The 25,082-nt window shown below is 43.9% G+C and overlaps 1 protein-coding gene across 1 annotated transcript in view; it reads left to right on the forward strand.

Annotated features, from left to right (window-relative positions):
- The window catches only part of LOC124000093 (synaptotagmin-C-like), a 44,605-nt gene that overhangs the window by 17,926 nt on the left and 1,597 nt on the right, over positions 1-25,082 (forward strand). The window contains exons 6-7 of the mRNA XM_046306222.1: positions 8,112-8,232; positions 9,655-9,826. Coding sequence (XP_046162178.1) covers positions 8,112-8,232; positions 9,655-9,826 — 293 coding nt within the window. The remainder of the gene's footprint in view (positions 1-8,111; positions 8,233-9,654; positions 9,827-25,082) is intronic.

Consider the following 25,082-nt stretch of genomic DNA (forward strand, 5'->3'; position numbering starts at 1 on the left):
TACTCATCTTCTTTAATAAAGAATAGACGATACATGAAATAACTATATATTTACAAAACAACAAACGGAACGTGAAAACCTATACAGCCTGTCTGGTGAACAACTACACAGAGACAGGAACAATCACCCACGAAAACACTCACAGAATATGGCTGACTAAATATGGTTCCCAATCAGAGACAACAATAAATCACCTGACTCTGATTGAGAACCGCCTCAGGCAGCCATAGACTAATTAGTCACCCCACAACACCCCAAGACAAAAAACACACCACAATAACCCATGTCACACCCTGGCCTGACCAAACAAATAAAGAAAACACAAAATACTAAGACCAAGGCGTGACAACCACTGTACCACCACTATGCCACTATAATGCCACCGCTATGCCACTATAATTATAATGCCACTGTAATACCACCATTATAATGCCACTATAATGTCACCACTATACCACCACTATGCCACCAATATACCACTATAATGCTACCACTATACCACCACTATAATATCACCACTATACCACCACTATGCCACCAATATGCCACTATAATGCTACCACTATACCACCACTATACCACCAATATACCACTATAATGCTACCACTATACCACCAATATGCCACTATAATGTCACTACTATGCCACTATAATGCCACCACTATATCACCACTATGCCACTATAATGCTACCACTATACTACCACTATGCCACTATAATGCCACCACTATGCCACTATAATGTCACCACTATACCACCAATATACCACTATAATGCTACCACTATACCGCCACTATAATGTCACCACTATACCACCACTATGCCACCAATATGCCACTATAATGCCACCACTGTACCACCACTATGCCACTATAATGCCACCGCTATGCCACTATAATTATAATGGCACTATAATACCACCATTATAATGCCACTATATTGTCAGCACTATACCACCACTATGCCACTATAATGCCACCACTATGCCACTATAATGCCACCACTATATCACCACTATGCCACTATAATGCTACCACTATACTACCACTATGCCACTATAATGCCACCAATATGCCACTATAATGCCACCACTGTACCACCACTATGCCACTATAATGCCACCGCTATGCCACTATAATTATAATGGCACTATAATACCACCATTATAATGCCACTATATTGTCAGCACTATACCACCACTATGCCACTATAATGCCACCACTATGCCACTATAATGCTACCACTATACCACCACTATAATGTCACCACTGTACCACCACTATGCCACTATAATGCCACCGCTATGCCACTATAATGCCACCGCTATGCCACTATAATGTCACCACTATTCCACTATAATGCTACCACACTATCATTACTATGCCACTATAATGCCCCTATAATGTCACCACTATACCACCACTATGCCACCAATATACCACTATAATGCTACCACTGTACCACCACTATGCCACTATAATGCTACCACGGTACCACCAATATGCCACTATAATGCCACCACTGTACCAGCACTATGCCACTATAATGTCACCACTATACCACCAATATGCCACTATAATGCCACCACTATGCCAATATAATGCCACCGCTATGCCACTATAATGTCACTACTATGCCACTATAATGCCACCACTATATCACCACTATGCCACTATAATGCTACCACTATACTACCACTATGCCACTATAATGCCACCACTATGCCACTATAATGTCACCACTATACCACCACTATGCCACCAATATGCCACTATAATGCCCCTATAATGTCACCACTATACCACCACTATGCCACCAATATACCACTATAATGCTACCACTGTACCACCACTATGCCACTATAATGCTACCACGGTACCACCAATATGCCACTATAATGCCACCACTGTACCAGCACTATGCCACTATAATGTCACCACTATACCACCAATATGCCACTATAATGCCACCACTGTACCACCACTATGCCACTATAATGCCACCACTATGCCACTATAATGCTACCACTATACCACCACTATAATGTCACCAGTTTACCACCACTATACCACTATAATGCTACCAATATGCCACTATAACGCCACCACTATACCACCACTATGCCATTATAATGCCACCACTATGCCGCTATAATGTCACCACTATTCCACTATAATGCTACCACACTATCATTACTATGCCACTATAATGCCCCTATAATGTCACCACTATACCACCACTATGCCACCAATATACCACTATAATGCTACCACTGTACCACCACTATGCCACTATAATGCTACCACGGTACCACCAATATGCCACTATAATGCCACCACTGTACCAGCACTATGCCACTATAATGTCACCACTATACCACCAATATGCCACTATAATGCCACCACTATGCCAATATAATGCCACCGCTATGCCACTATAATGTCACTACTATGCCACTATAATGCCACCACTATATCACCACTATGCCACTATAATGCTACCACTATACTACCACTATGCCACTATAATGCCACCACTATGCCACTATAATGTCACCACTATACCACCACTATGCCACCAATATGCCACTATAATGCCCCTATAATGTCACCACTATACCACCACTATGCCACCAATATACCACTATAATGCTACCACTGTACCACCACTATGCCACTATAATGCTACCACGGTACCACCAATATGCCACTATAATGCCACCACTGTACCAGCACTATGCCACTATAATGTCACCACTATACCACCAATATGCCACTATAATGCCACCACTATGCCAATATAATGCCACCGCTATGCCACTATAATGTCACTACTATGCCACTATAATGCCACCACTATATCACCACTATGCCACTATAATGCTACCACTATACTACCACTATGCCACTATAATGCCACCACTATGCCACTATAATGTCACCACTATACCACCACTATGCCACCAATATACCACTATAATGCTATCACTATACCACCACTATAATGTCACCACTATACCACCACTATGCCACCAATATGCCACTATAATGCCACCACTATACCACCACTATACCACCAATATGCCACTATAATGCCACCACTATACCACCACTATACCACCAATATGCCACTATAATGCCACCACTGTAACGGCGTTCGTCTGTTGAAGGAGAAGCGGACCAAAATGCAGCGTGGTGGTTACTCATCTTCTTTAATAAAGAATAGACGATACATGAAATAACTATATATTTACAAAACAACAAACGGAACGTGAAAACCTATACAGCCTGTCTGGTGAACAACTACACAGAGACAGGAACAATCACCCACGAAAACACTCACAGAATATGGCTGACTAAATATGGTTCCCAATCAGAGACAACAATAAATCACCTGACTCTGATTGAGAACCGCCTCAGGCAGCCATAGACTAATTAGTCACCCCACAACACCCCAAGACAAAAAACACACCACAATAACCCATGTCACACCCTGGCCTGACCAAACAAATAAAGAAAACACAAAATACTAAGACCAAGGCGTGACAACCACTGTACCACCACTATGCCACTATAATGCCACCGCTATGCCACTATAATTATAATGCCACTGTAATACCACCATTATAATGCCACTATAATGTCACCACTATACCACCACTATGCCACCAATATACCACTATAATGCTACCACTATACCACCACTATAATATCACCACTATACCACCACTATGCCACCAATATGCCACTATAATGCTACCACTATACCACCACTATACCACCAATATACCACTATAATGCTACCACTATACCACCAATATGCCACTATAATGTCACTACTATGCCACTATAATGCCACCACTATATCACCACTATGCCACTATAATGCTACCACTATACTACCACTATGCCACTATAATGCCACCACTATGCCACTATAATGTCACCACTATACCACCAATATACCACTATAATGCTACCACTATACCGCCACTATAATGTCACCACTATACCACCACTATGCCACCAATATGCCACTATAATGCCACCACTGTACCACCACTATGCCACTATAATGCCACCGCTATGCCACTATAATTATAATGGCACTATAATACCACCATTATAATGCCACTATATTGTCAGCACTATACCACCACTATGCCACTATAATGCCACCACTATGCCACTATAATGCTACCACTATACCACCACTATAATGTCACCACTGTACCACCACTATGCCACTATAATGCCACCGCTATGCCACTATAATGCCACCGCTATGCCACTATAATGTCACCACTATTCCACTATAATGCTACCACACTATCATTACTATGCCACTATAATGCCCCTATAATGTCACCACTATACCACCACTATGCCACCAATATACCACTATAATGCTACCACTGTACCACCACTATGCCACTATAATGCTACCACGGTACCACCAATATGCCACTATAATGCCACCACTGTACCAGCACTATGCCACTATAATGTCACCACTATACCACCAATATGCCACTATAATGCCACCACTATGCCAATATAATGCCACCGCTATGCCACTATAATGTCACTACTATGCCATTATAATGCCACCACTATATCACCACTATGCCACTATAATGCTACCACTATACTACCACTATGCCACTATAATGCCACCACTATGCCACTATAATGTCACCACTATACCACCACTATGCCACCAATATGCCACTATAATGCCCCTATAATGTCACCACTATACCACCACTATGCCACCAATATACCACTATAATGCTACCACTGTACCACCACTATGCCACTATAATGCTACCACGGTACCACCAATATGCCACTATAATGCCACCACTGTACCAGCACTATGCCACTATAATGTCACCACTATACCACCAATATGCCACTATAATGCCACCACTATGCCAATATAATGCCACCGCTATGCCACTATAATGTCACTACTATGCCACTATAATGCCACCACTATATCACCACTATGCCACTATAATGCTACCACTATACTACCACTATGCCACTATAATGCCACCACTATGCCACTATAATGTCACCACTATACCACCACTATGCCACCAATATACCACTATAATGCTATCACTATACCACCACTATAATGTCACCACTATACCACCACTATGCCACCAATATGCCACTATAATGCCACCACTATACCACCACTATACCACCAATATGCCACTATAATGCCACCACTATACCACCACTATACCACCAATATGCCACTATAATGCCACCACTGTAACGGCGTTCGTCTGTTGAAGGAGAAGCGGACCAAAATGCAGCGTGGTGGTTACTCATCTTCTTTAATAAAGAATAGACGATACATGAAATAACTATATATTTACAAAACAACAAACGGAACGTGAAAACCTATACAGCCTGTCTGGTGAACAACTACACAGAGACAGGAACAATCACCCACGAAAACACTCACAGAATATGGCTGACTAAATATGGTTCCCAATCAGAGACAACAATAAATCACCTGACTCTGATTGAGAACCGCCTCAGGCAGCCATAGACTAATTAGTCACCCCACAACACCCCAAGACAAAAAACACACCACAATAACCCATGTCACACCCTGGCCTGACCAAACAAATAAAGAAAACACAAAATACTAAGACCAAGGCGTGACAACCACTGTACCACCACTATGCCACTATAATGCCACCGCTATGCCACTATAATTATAATGCCACTGTAATACCACCATTATAATGCCACTATAATGTCACCACTATACCACCACTATGCCACCAATATACCACTATAATGCTACCACTATACCACCACTATAATATCACCACTATACCACCACTATGCCACCAATATGCCACTATAATGCTACCACTATACCACCACTATACCACCAATATACCACTATAATGCTACCACTATACCACCAATATGCCACTATAATGTCACTACTATGCCACTATAATGCCACCACTATATCACCACTATGCCACTATAATGCTACCACTATACTACCACTATGCCACTATAATGCCACCACTATGCCACTATAATGTCACCACTATACCACCAATATACCACTATAATGCTACCACTATACCGCCACTATAATGTCACCACTATACCACCACTATGCCACCAATATGCCACTATAATGCCACCACTGTACCACCACTATGCCACTATAATGCCACCGCTATGCCACTATAATTATAATGGCACTATAATACCACCATTATAATGCCACTATATTGTCAGCACTATACCACCACTATGCCACTATAATGCCACCACTATGCCACTATAATGCTACCACTATACCACCACTATAATGTCACCACTGTACCACCACTATGCCACTATAATGCCACCGCTATGCCACTATAATGCCACCGCTATGCCACTATAATGTCACCACTATTCCACTATAATGCTACCACACTATCATTACTATGCCACTATAATGCCCCTATAATGTCACCACTATACCACCACTATGCCACCAATATACCACTATAATGCTACCACTGTACCACCACTATGCCACTATAATGCTACCACGGTACCACCAATATGCCACTATAATGCCACCACTGTACCAGCACTATGCCACTATAATGTCACCACTATACCACCAATATGCCACTATAATGCCACCACTATGCCAATATAATGCCACCGCTATGCCACTATAATGTCACTACTATGCCACTATAATGCCACCACTATATCACCACTATGCCACTATAATGCTACCACTATACTACCACTATGCCACTATAATGCCACCACTATGCCACTATAATGTCACCACTATACCACCACTATGCCACCAATATGCCACTATAATGCCCCTATAATGTCACCACTATACCACCACTATGCCACCAATATACCACTATAATGCTACCACTGTACCACCACTATGCCACTATAATGCTACCACGGTACCACCAATATGCCACTATAATGCCACCACTGTACCAGCACTATGCCACTATAATGTCACCACTATACCACCAATATGCCACTATAATGCCACCACTGTACCACCACTATGCCACTATAATGCCACCACTATGCCACTATAATGCTACCACTATACCACCACTATAATGTCACCACTGTACCACCACTATGCCACTATAATGCCACCGCTATGCCACTATAATGCCACCGCTATGCCACTATAATACCACCACTATAATTCCACCATAATGCCACCGCTATGCCACTATAATGCCACCGCTATGCCACTATAATGCCACCGCTATGCCACTATAATACCACCACTATGCCACTATAATACCACCACTATGCCACTATAATGCCATTGCTATGCCACTATAATGCCACCACTATGCCACTATAATGCCATTGCTATGCCACTATGATGCCATTGCTATGCCACTATAATGCCATTTCTATGCCACTATAATGTCATTCCTATGCCACTATAATGCCATTGCTATGCCACTATAATGACATTGCTATGCCACTATAATGCCACCTCTATGCCACTATAATGCCACCGCTATGCCACTATAATGCCATTGCTATGCCACTATAATGACATTGCTATGCCACTATAATGCCACCTCTATGCCACTATAATGCCACCGCTATGCCACTATAATGCCACTATAATGCCATTGCTATGCCACTATAATGCCACCGCTGTGCCACTATAATGCCACTGCTATGCCACTATGCCACCACCATGACCACTGGCTGTGCCGAGTTAGGAGGAAATAGGGGAGAGTGTTTAAATAGCGCAATTTAACTTTTATCTTCTTGGGGACATTGAAAGATTGACATTTCATTAATGTACTGTGATGACAGTTGCCTTCAGTTTGAATATGCTGCCTGTTTAGATTGTGACACCTGTCATGTCTCTGTGGCAATTATCACTGATGCCTGCTTCATGGTTTAGCAAACCAAATGCAAGATGGTGGTCTCTTTTACAGATCCTCTGCTCTCAGCCTGTGGCTCTTTGGGTAGTACTGGCTGAGTGTTTACCACACGTTTGCTGGGTTCCCTGTTTGAACCCTGACCTCTGACCTCTGTGTGTGTGTTGTACAGGAGAAGGCTGACCTGGGGGAGCTGAACTTCTCTCTGTGTTACCTGCCCACGGCAGGTCGGCTCACCGCGACTGTCATCAAGGCCACCAACCTCAAAGCCATGGACCTCACCGGCTTCTCAGGTGACTTACCTACTGACCACAGCACACTGACCGCAGCACACTGATCACAGCACACTGACAACAGCACACTGACAACAGCACACTGACAACAGCACACTGACCACAGCACACTGACAACAGCACACTGACCACAGCACACTGACAACAGCACACTGACCACAGCACACTGACAACAGCACACTGACCGCAGCACACTGACCGCAGCACACTGACAACAGCACACTGACCGCAGCACACTGACCGCAGCACACTGACAACAGCACACTGACCGCAGCACACTGACCGCAGCACACTGACAACAGCACACTGACCGCAGCACACTGACAACAGCACACTGTTCACAGCACTGGGGGTCGTCTCTTCTGTTAGAAACAGCCTGACAAGACTCACATCACACATTTTGTATTTCAACTATTATTTGAATGCAATTAGGCTGCATAAACAGATGGAGCAAACACATCAATTGACTGAATTCATGAATATTTGAATATTGATATGTTACATTCTGTAAATATTGCCCAAATAAATACGGTTCAACTGTTCCAAACACAATGAAGTGCCAAAAATCTGTTTTGTGGCAATGTTGGAAACACAAGCGGGTTGCAGGGTAGCCTAGTGGTTAGAGCGTTGGACTAGTAACTGGAAGGTTGCAAGTTCAAACCCCCGAGCTGACAAGGTACAAATCTGTCGTTCTGCCCCTGAACAGGCAGTTAACCCACTGTTCCTAGGCTGTCATTGAAAATAAGAATTTGTTCTTAACTGACTTGCCTAGTTAAATAAAGGTAAAATAAAAATAAACAAGCAAATAGCAAAAATCATAAACGTTGGAGTGCTAAAAACCGCAGCCAACAAACAACCAAACGCTTTAAACACAATCATGTCCTGGCCTGATTGATGGCTGGGACTTAGGTAGCTGATGATGATTTAATTAATGAACGCCTAACTAAAGTAATTGAGTTATTAATCCTGCCTGTGAGGATGTGATGATCCTGCATTACCACGGTAACAGTTACTATACTGACAAAATGACACGCTAAATTACGAGGCCACACCGTTATTATTGCTTTTATGATTAGGAGATTATTAGAATGCCTAACGAAGGTATAAATCAATCCACCATAAAATCAAATGGTAACTCTCAGTATTCTGTAAGTGCTACAATGGACTTGAGCGGCAGTTTGTCTTCTGTGGTAATTGACGTGAATCCACCCGTTTTACTTTGGCCTTAATCCGCCTCGTCCAAGGGCCCTTGATTTGGATGTCTTTTATGTGTTAAAGACAGATGCCTGGATGTGGGAGTATAATTTGTTAATAGCCTGCTCAAGGGTTGTCTCTTATCTTTGTCCCTCTCTTTTCTTTCTTCCATTCTCTTCCTCTATTTCTTTCTCTCTCTCTCTCCCTCCCTCTTTCTCCTTCTCTCAGACCCATACGTGAAGGCTTCTCTGATATGTGACGGCCGCAGACTAAAGAAGAGGAAGACCTCCATTAAGAAGAATACGTTGAACCCCACCTACAACGAGGCTCTAGTCTTTGACATCCCTCATGAGGACATCGACAGGGTGTCCATCATCATCGCTGTCATGGACTATGACTGGTAAGAAGAGACCTGGGCTGTTATTACTTTGTTATTACTAGACAATAGGAGTTTTATAAGTTTGTGTGGGATGTGGATGTAATTGATACCATTATAATACTGACTATGTATTTGGATGGTTGCTGTTGTTAATTGTTATATGAGGGTAGGTCTGTTGTTAATTGTTAGGTAAGGGTATGTCTGTTGTAAATTGTTATATGAGGGTAGGTCTGTTGTTAATTGTTAGGTAAGGGTATGTCTGTTGTTAATTGTTAGATAAGGGTATGTCTGTTGTTAATTGTTAGAAGGGTAGGTCTGTTGTTAATTGTTAGATAAGGGTATGTCTGTTGTAAATAGTTAGATAAGGGTATGTCTGTTGTTAATTGTTAGATGAGGGTATGTCTGTTGTAAATAGTTAGATAAGGGTATGTCTGTTGTAAATAGTTAGATAAGGGTATGTCTGTTGTTAATTGTTAGATAAGGGTATGTCTGTTGTAAATAGTTAGATAAGGGTATGTCTGTTGTAAATAGTTAGATAAGGGTATGTCTGTTGTTAATTGTTAGATGAGGGTATGTCTGTTGTTAATTGTTAGATGAGGGTATGTCTGTTGTAAATAGTTAGATAAGGGTATGTCTGTTGTTAATTGTTAGATAAGGGTATGTCTGTTGTAAATAGTTAGATAAGGGTATGTCTGTTGTTAATTGTTAGATAAGGGTATGTCTGTTGTTAATTGTTAGATAAGGGTATGTCTGTTGTAAATAGTTAGATAAGGGTATGTCTGTTGTTAATTGTTAGATAAGGGTATGTCTGTTGTTAATTGTTAGATAAGGGTATGTCTGTTGTTAATTGTTAGATAAGGGTATGTCTGTTGTTAATTGTTAGATAAGGGTATGTCTGTTGTTAATTGTTAGATAAGGGTAGGTCTGTTGTTAATTGTTAGATAAGGGTATGTCTGTTGTTAATTGTTAGATAAGGGTATGTCTGTTGTTAATTGTTAGATAAGGGTATGTCTGTTGTTAATTGTTAGAAGGGTAGGTCTGTTGTTAATTGTTAGATAAGGGTATGTCTGTTGTAAATAGTTAGATAAGGGTATGTCTGTTGTTAATTGTTAGATGAGGGTATGTCTGTTGTAAATAGTTAGATAAGGGTATGTCTGTTGTAAATAGTTAGATAAGGGTATGTCTGTTGTTAATTGTTAGATAAGGGTATGTCTGTTGTAAATAGTTAGATAAGGGTATGTCTGTTGTTAATTGTTAGATAAGGGTATGTCTGTTGTAAATAGTTAGATAAGGGTATGTCTGTTGTAAATAGTTAGATAAGGGTATGTCTGTTGTTAATTGTTAGATGAGGGTATGTCTGTTGTTAATTGTTAGATGAGGGTATGTCTGTTGTAAATAGTTAGATAAGGGTATGTCTGTTGTTAATTGTTAGATAAGGGTATGTCTGTTGTAAATAGTTAGATAAGGGTATGTCTGTTGTTAATTGTTAGATAAGGGTATGTCTGTTGTTAATTGTTAGATAAGGGTATGTCTGTTGTAAATAGTTAGATAAGGGTATGTCTGTTGTTAATTGTTAGATGAGGGTATGTCTGTTGTAAATAGTTAGATAAGGGTATGTCTGTTGTTAATTGTTAGATAAGGGTATGTCTGTTGTTAATTGTTAGATAAGGGTATGTCTGTTGTAAATTGTTAGATAAGGGTATGTCTGTTGTTAATTGTTAGATGAGGGTATGTCTGTTGTAAATTGTTAGATAAGGGTATGTCTGTTGTTAATTGTTAGATAAGGGTATGTCTGTTGTTAATTGTTAGATAAGGGTATGTCTGTTGTTAATTGTTAGATGAGGGTATGTCTGTTGTAAATTGTTAGATAAGGGTATGTCTGTTGTTAATTGTTAGATAAGGGTATGTCTGTTGTTAATTGTTAGATAAGGGTATGTCTGTTGTTAATTGTTAGATAAGGGTATGTCTGTTGTTAATTGTTAGATAAGGGTATGTCTGTTGTTAATTGTTAGATAAGGGTAGGTCTGTTGTTAATTGTTAGATAAGGGTATGTCTGTTGTTAATTGTTAGATAAGGGTATGTCTGTTGTTAATTGTTAGATAAGGGTATGTCTGTTGTTAATTGTTAGATAAGGGTATGTCTGTTGTTAATTGTTAGATAAGGGTATGTCTGTTGTTAATTGTTAGATGAGGTATGTCTGTTGTAAATTGTTAGATAAGGGTATGTCTGTTGTTAATTGTTAGATAAGGGTATGTCTGTTGTTAATTGTTAGATAAGGGTATGTCTGTTGTTAATTGTTAGATAAGGGTATGTCTGTTGTTAATTGTTAGATAAGGGTATGTCTGTTGTTAATTGTTAGATAAGGGTAGGTCTGTTGTTAATTGTTAGATAAGGGTATGTCTGTTGTTAATTGTTAGATAAGGGTATGTCTGTTGTTAATTGTTAGATAAGGGTATGTCTGTTGTTAATTGTTAGATAAGGGTATGTCTGTTGTTAATTGTTAGATAAGGGTATGTCTGTTGTTAATTGTTAGATAAGGGTAGGTCTGTTGTTAATTGTTAGATAAGGGTATGTCTGTTGTTAATTGTTAGATAAGGGTATGTCTGTTGTTAATTGTTAGATAAGGGTATGTCTGTTGTTAATTGTTAGATAAGGGTATGTCTGTTGTTAATTGTTAGATAAGGGTATGTCTGTTGTTAATTGTTAGATAAGGGTATGTCTGTTGTTAATTGTTAGATAAGGGTATGTCTGTTGTTAATTGTTAGATAAGGGTAGGTCTGTTGTTAATTGTTAGATAAGGGTATGTCTGTTGTTAATTGTTAGATAAGGGTATGTCTGTTGTTAATTGTTAGATAAGGGTATGTCTGTTGTTAATTGTTAGATAATGGTATGTCTGTTGTTAATTGTTAGATAAGGGTATGTCTGTTGTTAATTGTTAGATAAGGGTAGGTCTGTTGTTGGTAGTTATTATTTTTATGGTGTGTAGCAAAGTTATTATAGCAAACTTCAATAAAAACTAATTAAGACTAATCATCACTCAAAACCATTTAGTAAATTGAATTAAAATAATTAACAAACCCGTTTGAAAAATGAAAACTGTACTGCCTCCAAAACTAAATAGAATAAAAACCATCATGAATTATGTTTTTGGGGGCAAAAATCGAACAGGGTTTTCAAGCTAAACTAATGATTGGTTGACAATAGAGCCTCCCACAATGCAGGTGATGACTGCAGGATTAAGTTGGTGAAGAGCAACTGCAGAAAGTTGCAGTCGACTGCAGTCCAAACTTCATTGATCATATGAGTTTTGTAAAGTTCATGTAATTGACATGTAGGCTCCTGTCTAACTATTTTTATCACCAGAATGCAACACTTTAAAAGGCGGTGACCAACGATAGAGCTTCAACGCTCCTGGTTGTTGTGCAAATTGACCCACCACTACTGTTTACTTTGTGCATCTACGTCATCTCCCTGAGTCTACCTTTAAACCTAACCTAAACTATGACCTGACCCATCACCTTATGCATTACTGCCCCACAGTGGCAAGAAGTGACATTCCAAAAAACACAAAAACTTTATGCTTGTTTTTATATAAAGTAAATAAAAAATAAGGTAAAATAGATCTGAAACCTAACTGAAACAAAACTGAATTTCGAATAAAAATCTTAAAACTAATAGGAATATAAACAATAATAACCTTTTAGTTAGCACTCTGTTACGTTGATAGACATTGTTATTGGGTTGGTGTGTATTTAGTACTGGATCATGTGTAACGTATGTTGATGGTGGATATTATTTGGTTAGTGAGTAGTTAGCACTGTGTGGGTCTATTACGTTGATAGATGTTGGTGTGTAGTAGGATGGGTCATTCTCTGTTACCTTCAAATAACTGTCCAGTGTTAAATATGACCTATTATTACTTACAATATGAGTGAAATAGATTTCCTTCCAATTTAAAAAAAATGATGTATGTTAAGAAGCTTTTCTGTGTTGGAATAGTGTGGGCGTACACCAACAGAATGATGTGGGCGTACACCAACAGAATGATGTGGGCGTACCCCAACAGAATGATGTGGGCGTACACCAACAGAATGATGTGGGCGTACACCAACAGAATGATGAATGATGGGCGTACACCAACAGAATGATGTGGGCGTACACCAACAGAATGATGTGGGCGTACACCAACAGAATGATGTGGGCGTACACCAACAGAATGATGTGGGCGTACACCAACAGAATGATGTGGGCGTACACCAACAGAATGATGTGGGCGTACACCAACAGAATGATGTGGGCGTACACCAACAGAATGATGTGGGCGTACACCAACAGAATGATGTGGGCGTACACCAACAGAATGATGTGGGCGTACACCAACAGAATGATGTGGGCGTACACCAACAGAATGATGTGGCGCAGAATGACACCAACAGAATGATGTGGGCGTACGTACACCAACAGAATGATGTGGGCGTACACCAACAGAATGATGTGGGCGTACACCAACAGAATGATGTGGGCGTACACCAACAGTGGGCGTACACCACCAACAGAATGATGTGGGCGTACACCAACAGAATGATGGGCGTACACCAACAGAATGATGTGGGCGTACACCAACAGAATGATGTGGGCGTACACCAACAGAATGATGTGGGCGTACACCAACAGAATGATGTGGGCGTACACCAACAGATGATACACCAACAGAATGATGTGGGCGTACACCAACAGAATGATGTGGGTACACCAACAGAATGATGTGGGCACCAACAGAATGATACACCAACAGATGATGTGGGCGTACACCAACAGAATGATGTGGGCGTACACCAACAGAATGATGTGGGCGTACACCAACAGAATGATGTGGGCGTACACCAACAGAATGATGTGGGCGTACACCAACAGAATGATGTGGGCGTACACCAACAGAATGATGTGGGCGTACACCAACAGAATGATGTGGGCGTACACCAACAGAATGATGTGGGCGTACACCAACAGAATGATGTGGGCGTACACCAACAGAATGATGTGGGCGTACACCAACAGAATGATGTGGGCGTACACCAACAGAATGATGTGGCGTACACCAACAGAATGATGTGGGCGTACACCAACAGAATGATGTGGGCGTACACCAACAGAATGATGTGGGCGTACACCAACAGAATGATGTGGGCGTACACCAACAGAATGATGTGGGCGTACACCAACAGAATGATGTGGGCGTACACCAACAGAATGATGTGGGCGTACACCAACAGAATGATGTGGGCGTACACCAACAGAATGATGTGGGCGTACACCAACAGAATGATGTGGGCGTACACCAACAGAATGATGTGGGCGTACACCAACAGAATGATGTGGGCGTACACCAACAGAATGATGTGGGCGTACACCAACAGAATGATGTGGGCGTACACCAACAGAATGATGTGGGCGTACACCAACAGAATGATGTGGCGTACACCAACAGAATGATGTGGGCGTACACCAACAGAATGATGTGGGCGTACACCAACAGAATGATGTGGGCGTACACCAACAGAATGATGTGGGCGTACACCAACAGAATGATGTGGGCGTACACCAACAGAATGATGTACACCAACAGAATGATGTACACCAACAGAATGATGTGGGCGTACACCAACAGAATGATGTGGGCGTACACCAACAGAATGATGTGGGCGTACACCAACAGAATGATGTGGGCGTACACCAACAGAATGATGTGGGCGTACACCAACAGAATGATGTGGGCGTACACCAACAGAATGATGTGGGCGTACACCAACAGAATGATGTGGGGTACACCAACAGTGACGTACACCAACAGAATGATGTGGGCGTACACCAACAGAATGATGTGGGCGTACACCAACAGAATGATGTGGGCGTACACCAACAGAATGATGTGGGCGTACACCAACAGAATGATGTGGGCGTACACCAACAGAATGATGTGGGCGTACACCAACAGAATGATGTGGGCGTACACCAACAGAATGATGTGGGCGTACACCAACAGAATGATGTGGGCGTACACCAACAGAATGATGTGGGCGTACACCAACAGAATGATGTGGGCGTACACCAACAGAATGATGTGGGCGTACACCAACAGAATGATGTGGCGTACACCAACAGAATGATGTGGGCGTACACCAACAGAATGATGTGGCGTACACCAACAGAATGTACACCAACAGAATGATGTGGGGCGTACACCAACAGAATGATGTGGGCGTACACCAACAGATGATGGGCGTACACCAACAGGAATGATGTGGCGTACACCAACAGAATGATGTGGGCGTACACAGAATGATGTGGGCGTACACCAACAGAATGATGTGGGCGTACACCAACAGAATGTGGGCGTACACCAACAGAATGATGTGGGCGTACACCAACAGAATGATGTGGGCGTACACCAACAGAATGATGTGGGCGTACACCAACAGAATGATGTGGGCGTACACCAACAGAATGATGTGGGCGTACACCAACAGAATGATGTGGGCGTACACCAACAGAATGATGTGGGCGTACACCAACAGAATGATGTGGGCGTACACCAACAGAATGATGTGGGCGTACACCAACAGAATGATGTGGGCGTACACCAACAGAATGATGTGGGCGTACACCAACAGAATGATGTGGGCGTACACCAACAGAATGATGTGGGCGTACACCAACAGAATGATGTGGGCGTACACCAACAGAATGATGTGGGCGTACACCAACAGAATGATGTGGGCGTACACCAACAGAATGATGTGGGCGTACACCAACAGAATGATGTGGGCGTACACCAACAGAATGATGTGGGCGTACACCAACAGAATGATGTGGGCGTACACCAACAGAATGAATGAATGATGGGTACACCAACAGAATGATGTGGGCACCAACAGAATGATGTGGGCGTACACCAACAGAATGATACACCAACAGAATGATGTGGGGCAACAGAATGATGTACACCAACAGAATGATGTGGGCGTACACCAACAGTACACCAACAGAATGATGTGGGCACCAACAGAATGATGTGGGCGTACACCAACAGAATGATGATGATGGGCGTACACCAACAGAATGATGTGGGCGTACACCAACAGAATGATGTGGGCGTACACCAACAGAATGATGTGGGCGTACACCAACAGAATGATGTGGGCGTACACCAACAGAATGATGTGGGCGTACACCAACAGAATGATGTGGGCGTACACCAACAGAATGATGTGGGCGTACACCAACAGAATGATGTGGGCGTACACCAACAGAATGATGTGGGCGTACACCAACAGAATGATGTGGGCGTACACCAACAGAATGATGTGGGCGTACACCAACAGAATGATGTGGGCGTACACCAACAGAATGAGTACCCCAACAGAATGATGTGGGCGTACACCAACAGAATGATGTGGGCGTACACCAACAGAATGATGTGGGCGTACACCAACAGAATGATGTGGCGTACACCAACAGAATGATGTGGGCGTACACCAACAGAATGATGTGGGCGTACACCAACACCAACAGAATGTGGGCGTACACCAACAGAATGATGTGGGCGTACACCAACAGAATGATGATGCGTACACCAACAGAATGATGTACACCAACAGAATGATGTGGGCGTACACCAACAGAAGAATGTACCCCAACAGTGGGCGTACACCAACAGAATGATGTGGGCGTACACCAACAGAATGATGTGGGCGTACACCAACAGAATGATGTGGGCGTACACCAACACCAACAGAATGATGTGGGCGTACACCAACAGAATGATGTGGGCGTACACCAACAGAATGATGTGGGCGTACAGAATGACCAACAGAATGATGTGGGCGTACACCAACACACCAACAGAATGATGTGGGCGTACACCAACAGAATGACCAACAGAATGATGTGGGCGTACACCAACAGAATGATGTGGGCGTACACCAACAGAATGATGTGGGCGTACACCAACAGAATGATGTGGCGTACACCAACAGAATGATGTGGGCGTACACCAACAGAATGATGCGTACACCAACAGAATGGCGAATACGTACCAACAGAATGATGTGGGCGTACACCAACAGAATGATGTGGGCGTACACCAACAGAATGATGTGGGCGTACACCAACAGAATGATGTGGGCGTACACCAACAGAATGATGTGGGCGTACACCAACAGAATGATGTGGGCGTACACCAACAGAATGATGTGGGCGTACACCAACAGAATGATGTGGGCGTACCCCCAACAGAATGAATGATGTGGGCGTACACCAACAGAATGATGTGGGCGGGCAGAATGATGTGGGCGTACACCAACAGAATGATGTGGGCGTACACCAACAGAATGATGTGGGCGTACACCAACAGAATGATGTGGGCGTACACCAACAGAATGATGGGCGTACACCAACAGAATGATGTGGGCGTACACCAACAGAATGATGTGGGCGTACACCAACAGAATGATGTGGGCGTACACCAACAGAATGATGTGGGCGTACACCAACAGAATGATGTGGGCGTACACCAACAGAATGATGTGGGCGTACACCAACAGAATGATGTGGGCGTACACCAACAGAATGATGTGGGCGTACACCAACAGAATGATGTGGGCGTACAGAATGACCAACAGAATGATGTGGGCGTACACCAACAGAATGATGTGGCGTACACCAACAGAATGATGTGGGCCACCAACAGAATGATGTGGGCGTGAATGATGTGGGCGTACACCAACAGAATGATGTGGGCGTACCAACCAACAGAATGATGTGGGCGTACACCAACAGAATGATGTGGGCGTACACCAACAGAATGATGTGGGCGTACACCAACAGAATGATGTGGGCGTACACCAACAGAATGATGTGGGCGTACACCAACAGAATGATGTGGGCGTACACCAACAGAATGATGTGGGCGTACGTACACCAACAGAATGATGTGGGCGTACACCAACAGAATGATGTGGGCGTACACCAACAGAATGAATGATGTGGGCGTACACCAACAGAATGATGTGGGCGTACACCAACAGAATGATGTGGCGTACACCAACAGAATGATGTGGGCGTACCAACAGAATGATGTGGGCGTACACCAACAGAATGATGTGGGCGTACACCAACAGAATGATGTGGGCGTACACCAACAGAATGATGTGGGCGTACACCAACAGAATGATGTGGGCGTACACCAACAGAATGATGTGGGCGTACACCAACAGAATGATGTGGGCGTACACCAACAGAATGATGTGGGGTACACCAACGTACACCAACAGAATGATGTGGGCGTACACCAACAGAATGATGTGGGCGTACACCAACAGAATGATGTGGGCGTACACCAACCACACCAACAGAATGATGTGGGCGTACACCAACAGAATGATGTGGGCGTACACCAACAGAATGATGGCGTACACCAACAGAATGATGTGGGCGTACACCAACAGAATGATGTGGGCCAACAGAATGATGTGGGCGTACACCAACAGAATGATGTGGGCGTACACCAACAGAATGATGTGGGCGTACACCAACAGAATGATGTGGGCGTACACCAACAGAATGATGTGGGCGTACACCAACAGAATGATGTGGGCGTACACCAACAGAATGATGTGGGCGTACACCAACAGAATGAATGAATGATGTGGCGTACACCAACAGAATGATGTGGGGCGGGCGTACACCAACAGAATGATGTGGGCGTACACCAACAGAATGATGTGGGCGTACACCAACAGAATGATGTGGGCGTACAGAATGATGTGGGCCAACAGAATGATGTGGGCGTACACCCCCAACAGAATGATGTGGGCGTACACCAACGTGATGTGGGCGTACACCAACAGAATGATGTGGGCGTACACCAACAGAATGATGTGGGCGTACACCAACAGAATGATGTGGGCGTACACCAACAGAATGATGTGGGCGTACACCAACAGAATGATGTACACCAACAGGCGTACACCAACAGAATGATGTGGGCGTACACCAACAGAATGATGTGGCGTACACCAACAGAATGATGTGGGCGTACCAACAGAATGATGTGGGCGTACCCCAACAGAATGATGTACACCAACAGAATGATGTGGGCGTACACCAACAGAATGATGTGGGCGTACACCAACAGAATGATGTGGGCGTACACCAACAGAATGATGTGGGCGTACACCAACAGAATGATGTGGGCGTACACCAACAGAATGATGCGTACACCAACAGAATGACACCAACAGAATGATGTGGGCAGAATGATGTGCGTACACCAACAGAATGATGTGGGCGTACACCAACAGAATGATGTGGGCCAACAGAATGATGTGGGGCGTACACCAACAGAATGATGTGGGCGTACACCAACAGATGTGGCGTACACCAACAGAATGATGTGGGCACCAACAGAATGATGTGGGCGTACACCAACAGAATGATGTGGGCGTACACCAACAGAATGATGTGGGCGGCAGAATGACACCAACAGAATGATGTGGGCGTACACCAACAGAATGATGTGGGCGTACACCAACAGAATGATGTGGGCGTACACCAACAGAATGATGTGGGCAGAATGACCCCAACAGAATGATGTGGGATACACCAACAGAATGATGGGCGTACCCCAACAGAATGATGTGGGCGTACCCCAACAGAATGATGTGGGCGTACACCAACAGAATGATGTGGGCAGAATGATGTACGTACACCAACAGAATGATGTGGGGTACACCAACAGAATGACCCCAACAGAATGATACACCAACAGATGTGGGCGTACACCAACAGAATGATGTGGGCGTACACCAACAGAATGATGTGGGCGTACACCAACAGAATGATGTGGGCGTACACCAACAGAATGATGTGGGCGTACACCAACAGAATGATGTGGGCGTACACCAACAGAATGATGTGGGCGTACACCAACAGAATGATGTGGGTACACCAACAGAATGACACCAACAGAATGAATGATGTGGGCGTACACCAACAGAATGATGTGGGCGTACACCAACAGAATGATGTGGGCGTACACCAACAGAATGATGTGGGGCAGTACACCAACAGAATGATGTGGGCGTACACCAACAGAATGATGTGGGCAGTGACACCAACAGAATGATGTGGGCGTACACCAACAGTACACCAACAGAATGATGTGGGCGTACACCAACAGAATGATGTGGGGTACACCAACAGAATGATGTGGGCACCAACAGAATGATGTGGGCGTACACCAACAGAATGATGTGGGCGTACACCAACAGAATGATGAATGGGCGTACACCAACAGAATGATGTGGGCGTACCCCAACAGAATGATGTGGGTACACCAACAGTGATGTGGGCCCCAACAGAATGATGTGGGCGTACACCAACAGAATGATGTGGGCCCCAACAGAATGATGTGGGGCAGTACCCCAACAGAATGATGGCGTACACCAACAGAATGATGTGGGCGTACCCCAACAGAATGATGTGGGCGTACACCAACAGAATGATGTGGGCGTACACCAACAGAATGATGTGGGCGTACACCAACAGAATGATGTGGGCGTACACCAACAGAATGATGTGGGCGTACACCAACAGAATGATGTGGGCGTACACCAACAGAATGATGTGGGCGTACACCAACAGAATGATGTGGGCGTACACCAACAGAATGATGTGGGCGTACACCAACAGAATGATGTGGGCGTACACCAACAGAATGATGTGGGCGTACACCAACAGAATGATGTGGGCGTACAGAATGATGTGGGCCACCAACAGAATGATGTGGGCGTACACCAACAGAATGATGTGGGCGTACACCAACAGAATGATGTGGGCGTACACCAACAGAATGATGTGGCGTACACCAACAGAATGATGTGGGCGTACACCAACAGAATGATGTGGGCGTACACCAACAGAATGATGTGGGCGTACACCAACAGAATGATACACCAACAGAATGATGTGGGCGTACACCAACAGAATGATGTGGGCGTACACCAACAGAATGATGTGGGCGTACACCAACAGAATGATGTGGGCGTACACCAACAGAATGATGTGGGGCGTACACCAACAGAATGATGTGGGCGTACACCAACAGAATGATGTGGGCGTACACCAACAGAATGATGTGGGCGTACACCAACAGAATGATGTGGGCGTACACCAACAGAATGATGTGGGCGTACACCAACAGAATGATGTGGGCGTACACCAACAGAATGATGTGGGCGTGATGTGGGCGTACACCAACAGAATGATGTGGGCGTACACCAACAGAATGATGTGGGCGTACACCAACAGAATGATGTGGGCGTACACCCAGAATGAACACCAACAGAATGATGAGAATGATGTGGGGCGTACACCAACAGAATGATGTGGGCGTACACCAACAGAATGATGTGGGCGTACACCAACAGAATGATGTGGGCGTACACCAACAGAATGATGTGGGCGTACACCAACAGAATGATGTGGGCGTACACCAACAGAATGATGTGGGCGTACAGAATGATGTGGGCCAACAGAATGATGTGGGCGTACACCAACAGAATGATGTGGGCGTACACCAACAGAATGATGTGGCGTACACCAACAGAATGATGTGGGCGTACACCAACAGAATGAATGATACACCAACAGTGGGCGTACACCAACAGAATGATGTGGGCGTACACCAACAGAATGATGTGGGCGTACACCAACAGAATGATGTGGGCGTACACCAACAGAATGATGTGGGCGTACACCAACAGAATGATGTGGGCGTACACCAGAATGATGTGGGCGTACACCAACAGAATGATGTACACCAACAGAATGGGCGTACACCAACAGAATGATGATGGGCGTACACCAACAGAATGATGTGGGCGTACACCAACAGAATGATGTGGGCGTACACCAACAGAATGATGTGGGCAACAGAATGTACACCAACAGAATGATGTGGGCGTACACCAACAGAATGATGTGGGCGTACACCAACAGAATGATGTGGGCGCAGAATGATACACGTACAACAGAATGATGTGGGCGTACACCAACAGAATGATGTGGGCGTACACCAACAGATGTGGGCGTACACCAACAGAATGATGTGGGCGTACACCAACAGAATGATGTGGGCGTACACCAACAGAATGATGTGGGCGTACACCAACAGAATGATGTGGGCGTACACCAACAGAATGATGTGGGCGTACACCAACAGAATGATGTGGGCGTACACCAACAGAATGATGTGGGCGTACACCAACAGAATGATGTGGGCGTACACCAACAGAATGATGTGGGCGTACACCAACAGAATGATGTGGGCGTACACCAACAGCGTACACCAACAGAATGATGTGGGCGTACACCAACAGAATGATGTGGGCGTACACCAACAGAATGATGTGGGCGTACACCAACAGAATGATGTGGGGTACACCAACAGAATGATGTGGGCGTACACCAACAGAATGATGTGGGCGTACACCAACAGAATGATGTGGGCGTACACCAACAGAATGATGTGGGCGTACACCAACAGAATGATGTGGGCGTACACCAACAGAATGATGTGGGCGTACCCCAACAGAATGATGTGGGCGTACACCAACAGAATGATGTGGGCGTACACCAACAGAATGATGTGGGCGTACCCCAACAGAATGATGTGGGCGTACCCCAACAGAATGATGTGGGCGTACCCCAACAGAATGATGTGGGCGTACCCCAACAGAATGATGTGGGCGTACCCCAACAGAATGATGTGGGCGTACCCCAACAGAATGATGTGGGCGTATACCGGTCGTTAAAAATATCCTCCTCTAGACCGCTGATTGGCCAGCTCATCCTCCTCAAGAGTATGACACCATACTCTATGAGGAAGTAGCAAGCATTTTAAAATGGTCTGTATGAGATACAAGTTTGAGGTGTTTTTTCTCAATTCATGCTTTGGCCACTAATACGAGTACAAGATGAATAAACACCATTATTTGGGTATGAGTTAGCAGAATATGACCTTTGAAAAGTGTCATTTTCACTGAACAGTTACTTTAATAGACATTGTTGTGTACTAGCATGGGTCAGTCTAAAACATTGATAGACGTTTTTTGGTTGGTGTGTAGTTAGTACTATGTGGGTCTGTGCCGTTGATAGACGTTGTTATTTGGTTGGTGTGTAGTTAGTACTATGTGGGTCTGTACCGTTGATAGACGTTGTTATTTGGTTGGTGTGTAGTTAGTACTATGTGGGTTTGTACCGTTGATAGACGTTGTTATTTGGTTGGTGTGTAGCAGTGGTCTGTTGAACACATAGCTGATTGTCCCTGTGAGTCAGACTCCTGGTGGATTCCTCCTGTTTTACATGAGGATGGGCGCCTCATGAATAAACATGTTTATGCTAATGCTAATGGAAATAGTGTCTGGTGGTGAGACACTGTGTAACCATGCCAGTGTTTCTCTATCTGGCACTAACACCCTCCATCATCACACAATCGCCTGGCTGGTGTGTGTTTGTGTTTTCTTTATCTATTATTAAACCCATGTTGTAGGTTATAGTATCTCTATAGTTCTCTGTGTGTGTGTGTTTGTGTGTGCGTTATCTTTTATGCATTTAAAACCCAGGTTAGAGCATCTCTATAGTTCGATGCTTGTGTGTGTGCATGCATGCGTGTGTTTGTGTGTGTGCATGCATGTGTGTGTTTGTGTGTGTGCATGCATGGGTGTGTTTGTGTGTGTGCATGCATGCGTGTGTTTATGTGTGTGCATGCATGTGTGTGTTTATGTGTGTGCATGCATGCGTGTGTTTGTGTGTGTGCATGCATGCGTGTGTTTGTGTGTGTGCATGCATGCGTGTGTTTGTGTGTGTGCATGCATGCGTGTGTTTGTGTGTGTGCATGCATGCGTGTGTTTGTGTGTGTGCATGCATGCGTGTGTTTGTGTGTGTGCATGCATGCGTGTGTTTTTGTGTGTGCATGCATGCGTGTGTTTGTGTGTGTGCATGCATGCGTGTGTTTGTGTGTGTGCATGCATGCGTGTGTTTATGTATGATATGAATGTGCTCTCCATTTGTATTGAAACCTTTGTAAGGTCTCTGTATATTGTGCGCTCACTATAGAATATCCAACCTCTGTGGCCGCATTCATTTTCCCAGCATTCAAGGTTGATAAATGAGGCCTACTTTGCCTGTTGATCAGTCCCCCCCCTCTCTCTCCCTC

This window comes from Oncorhynchus gorbuscha, linkage group LG16, assembly GCF_021184085.1.
Source record: "Oncorhynchus gorbuscha isolate QuinsamMale2020 ecotype Even-year linkage group LG16, OgorEven_v1.0, whole genome shotgun sequence".
NCBI classification, from domain to species: domain Eukaryota; kingdom Metazoa; phylum Chordata; class Actinopteri; order Salmoniformes; family Salmonidae; genus Oncorhynchus; species Oncorhynchus gorbuscha.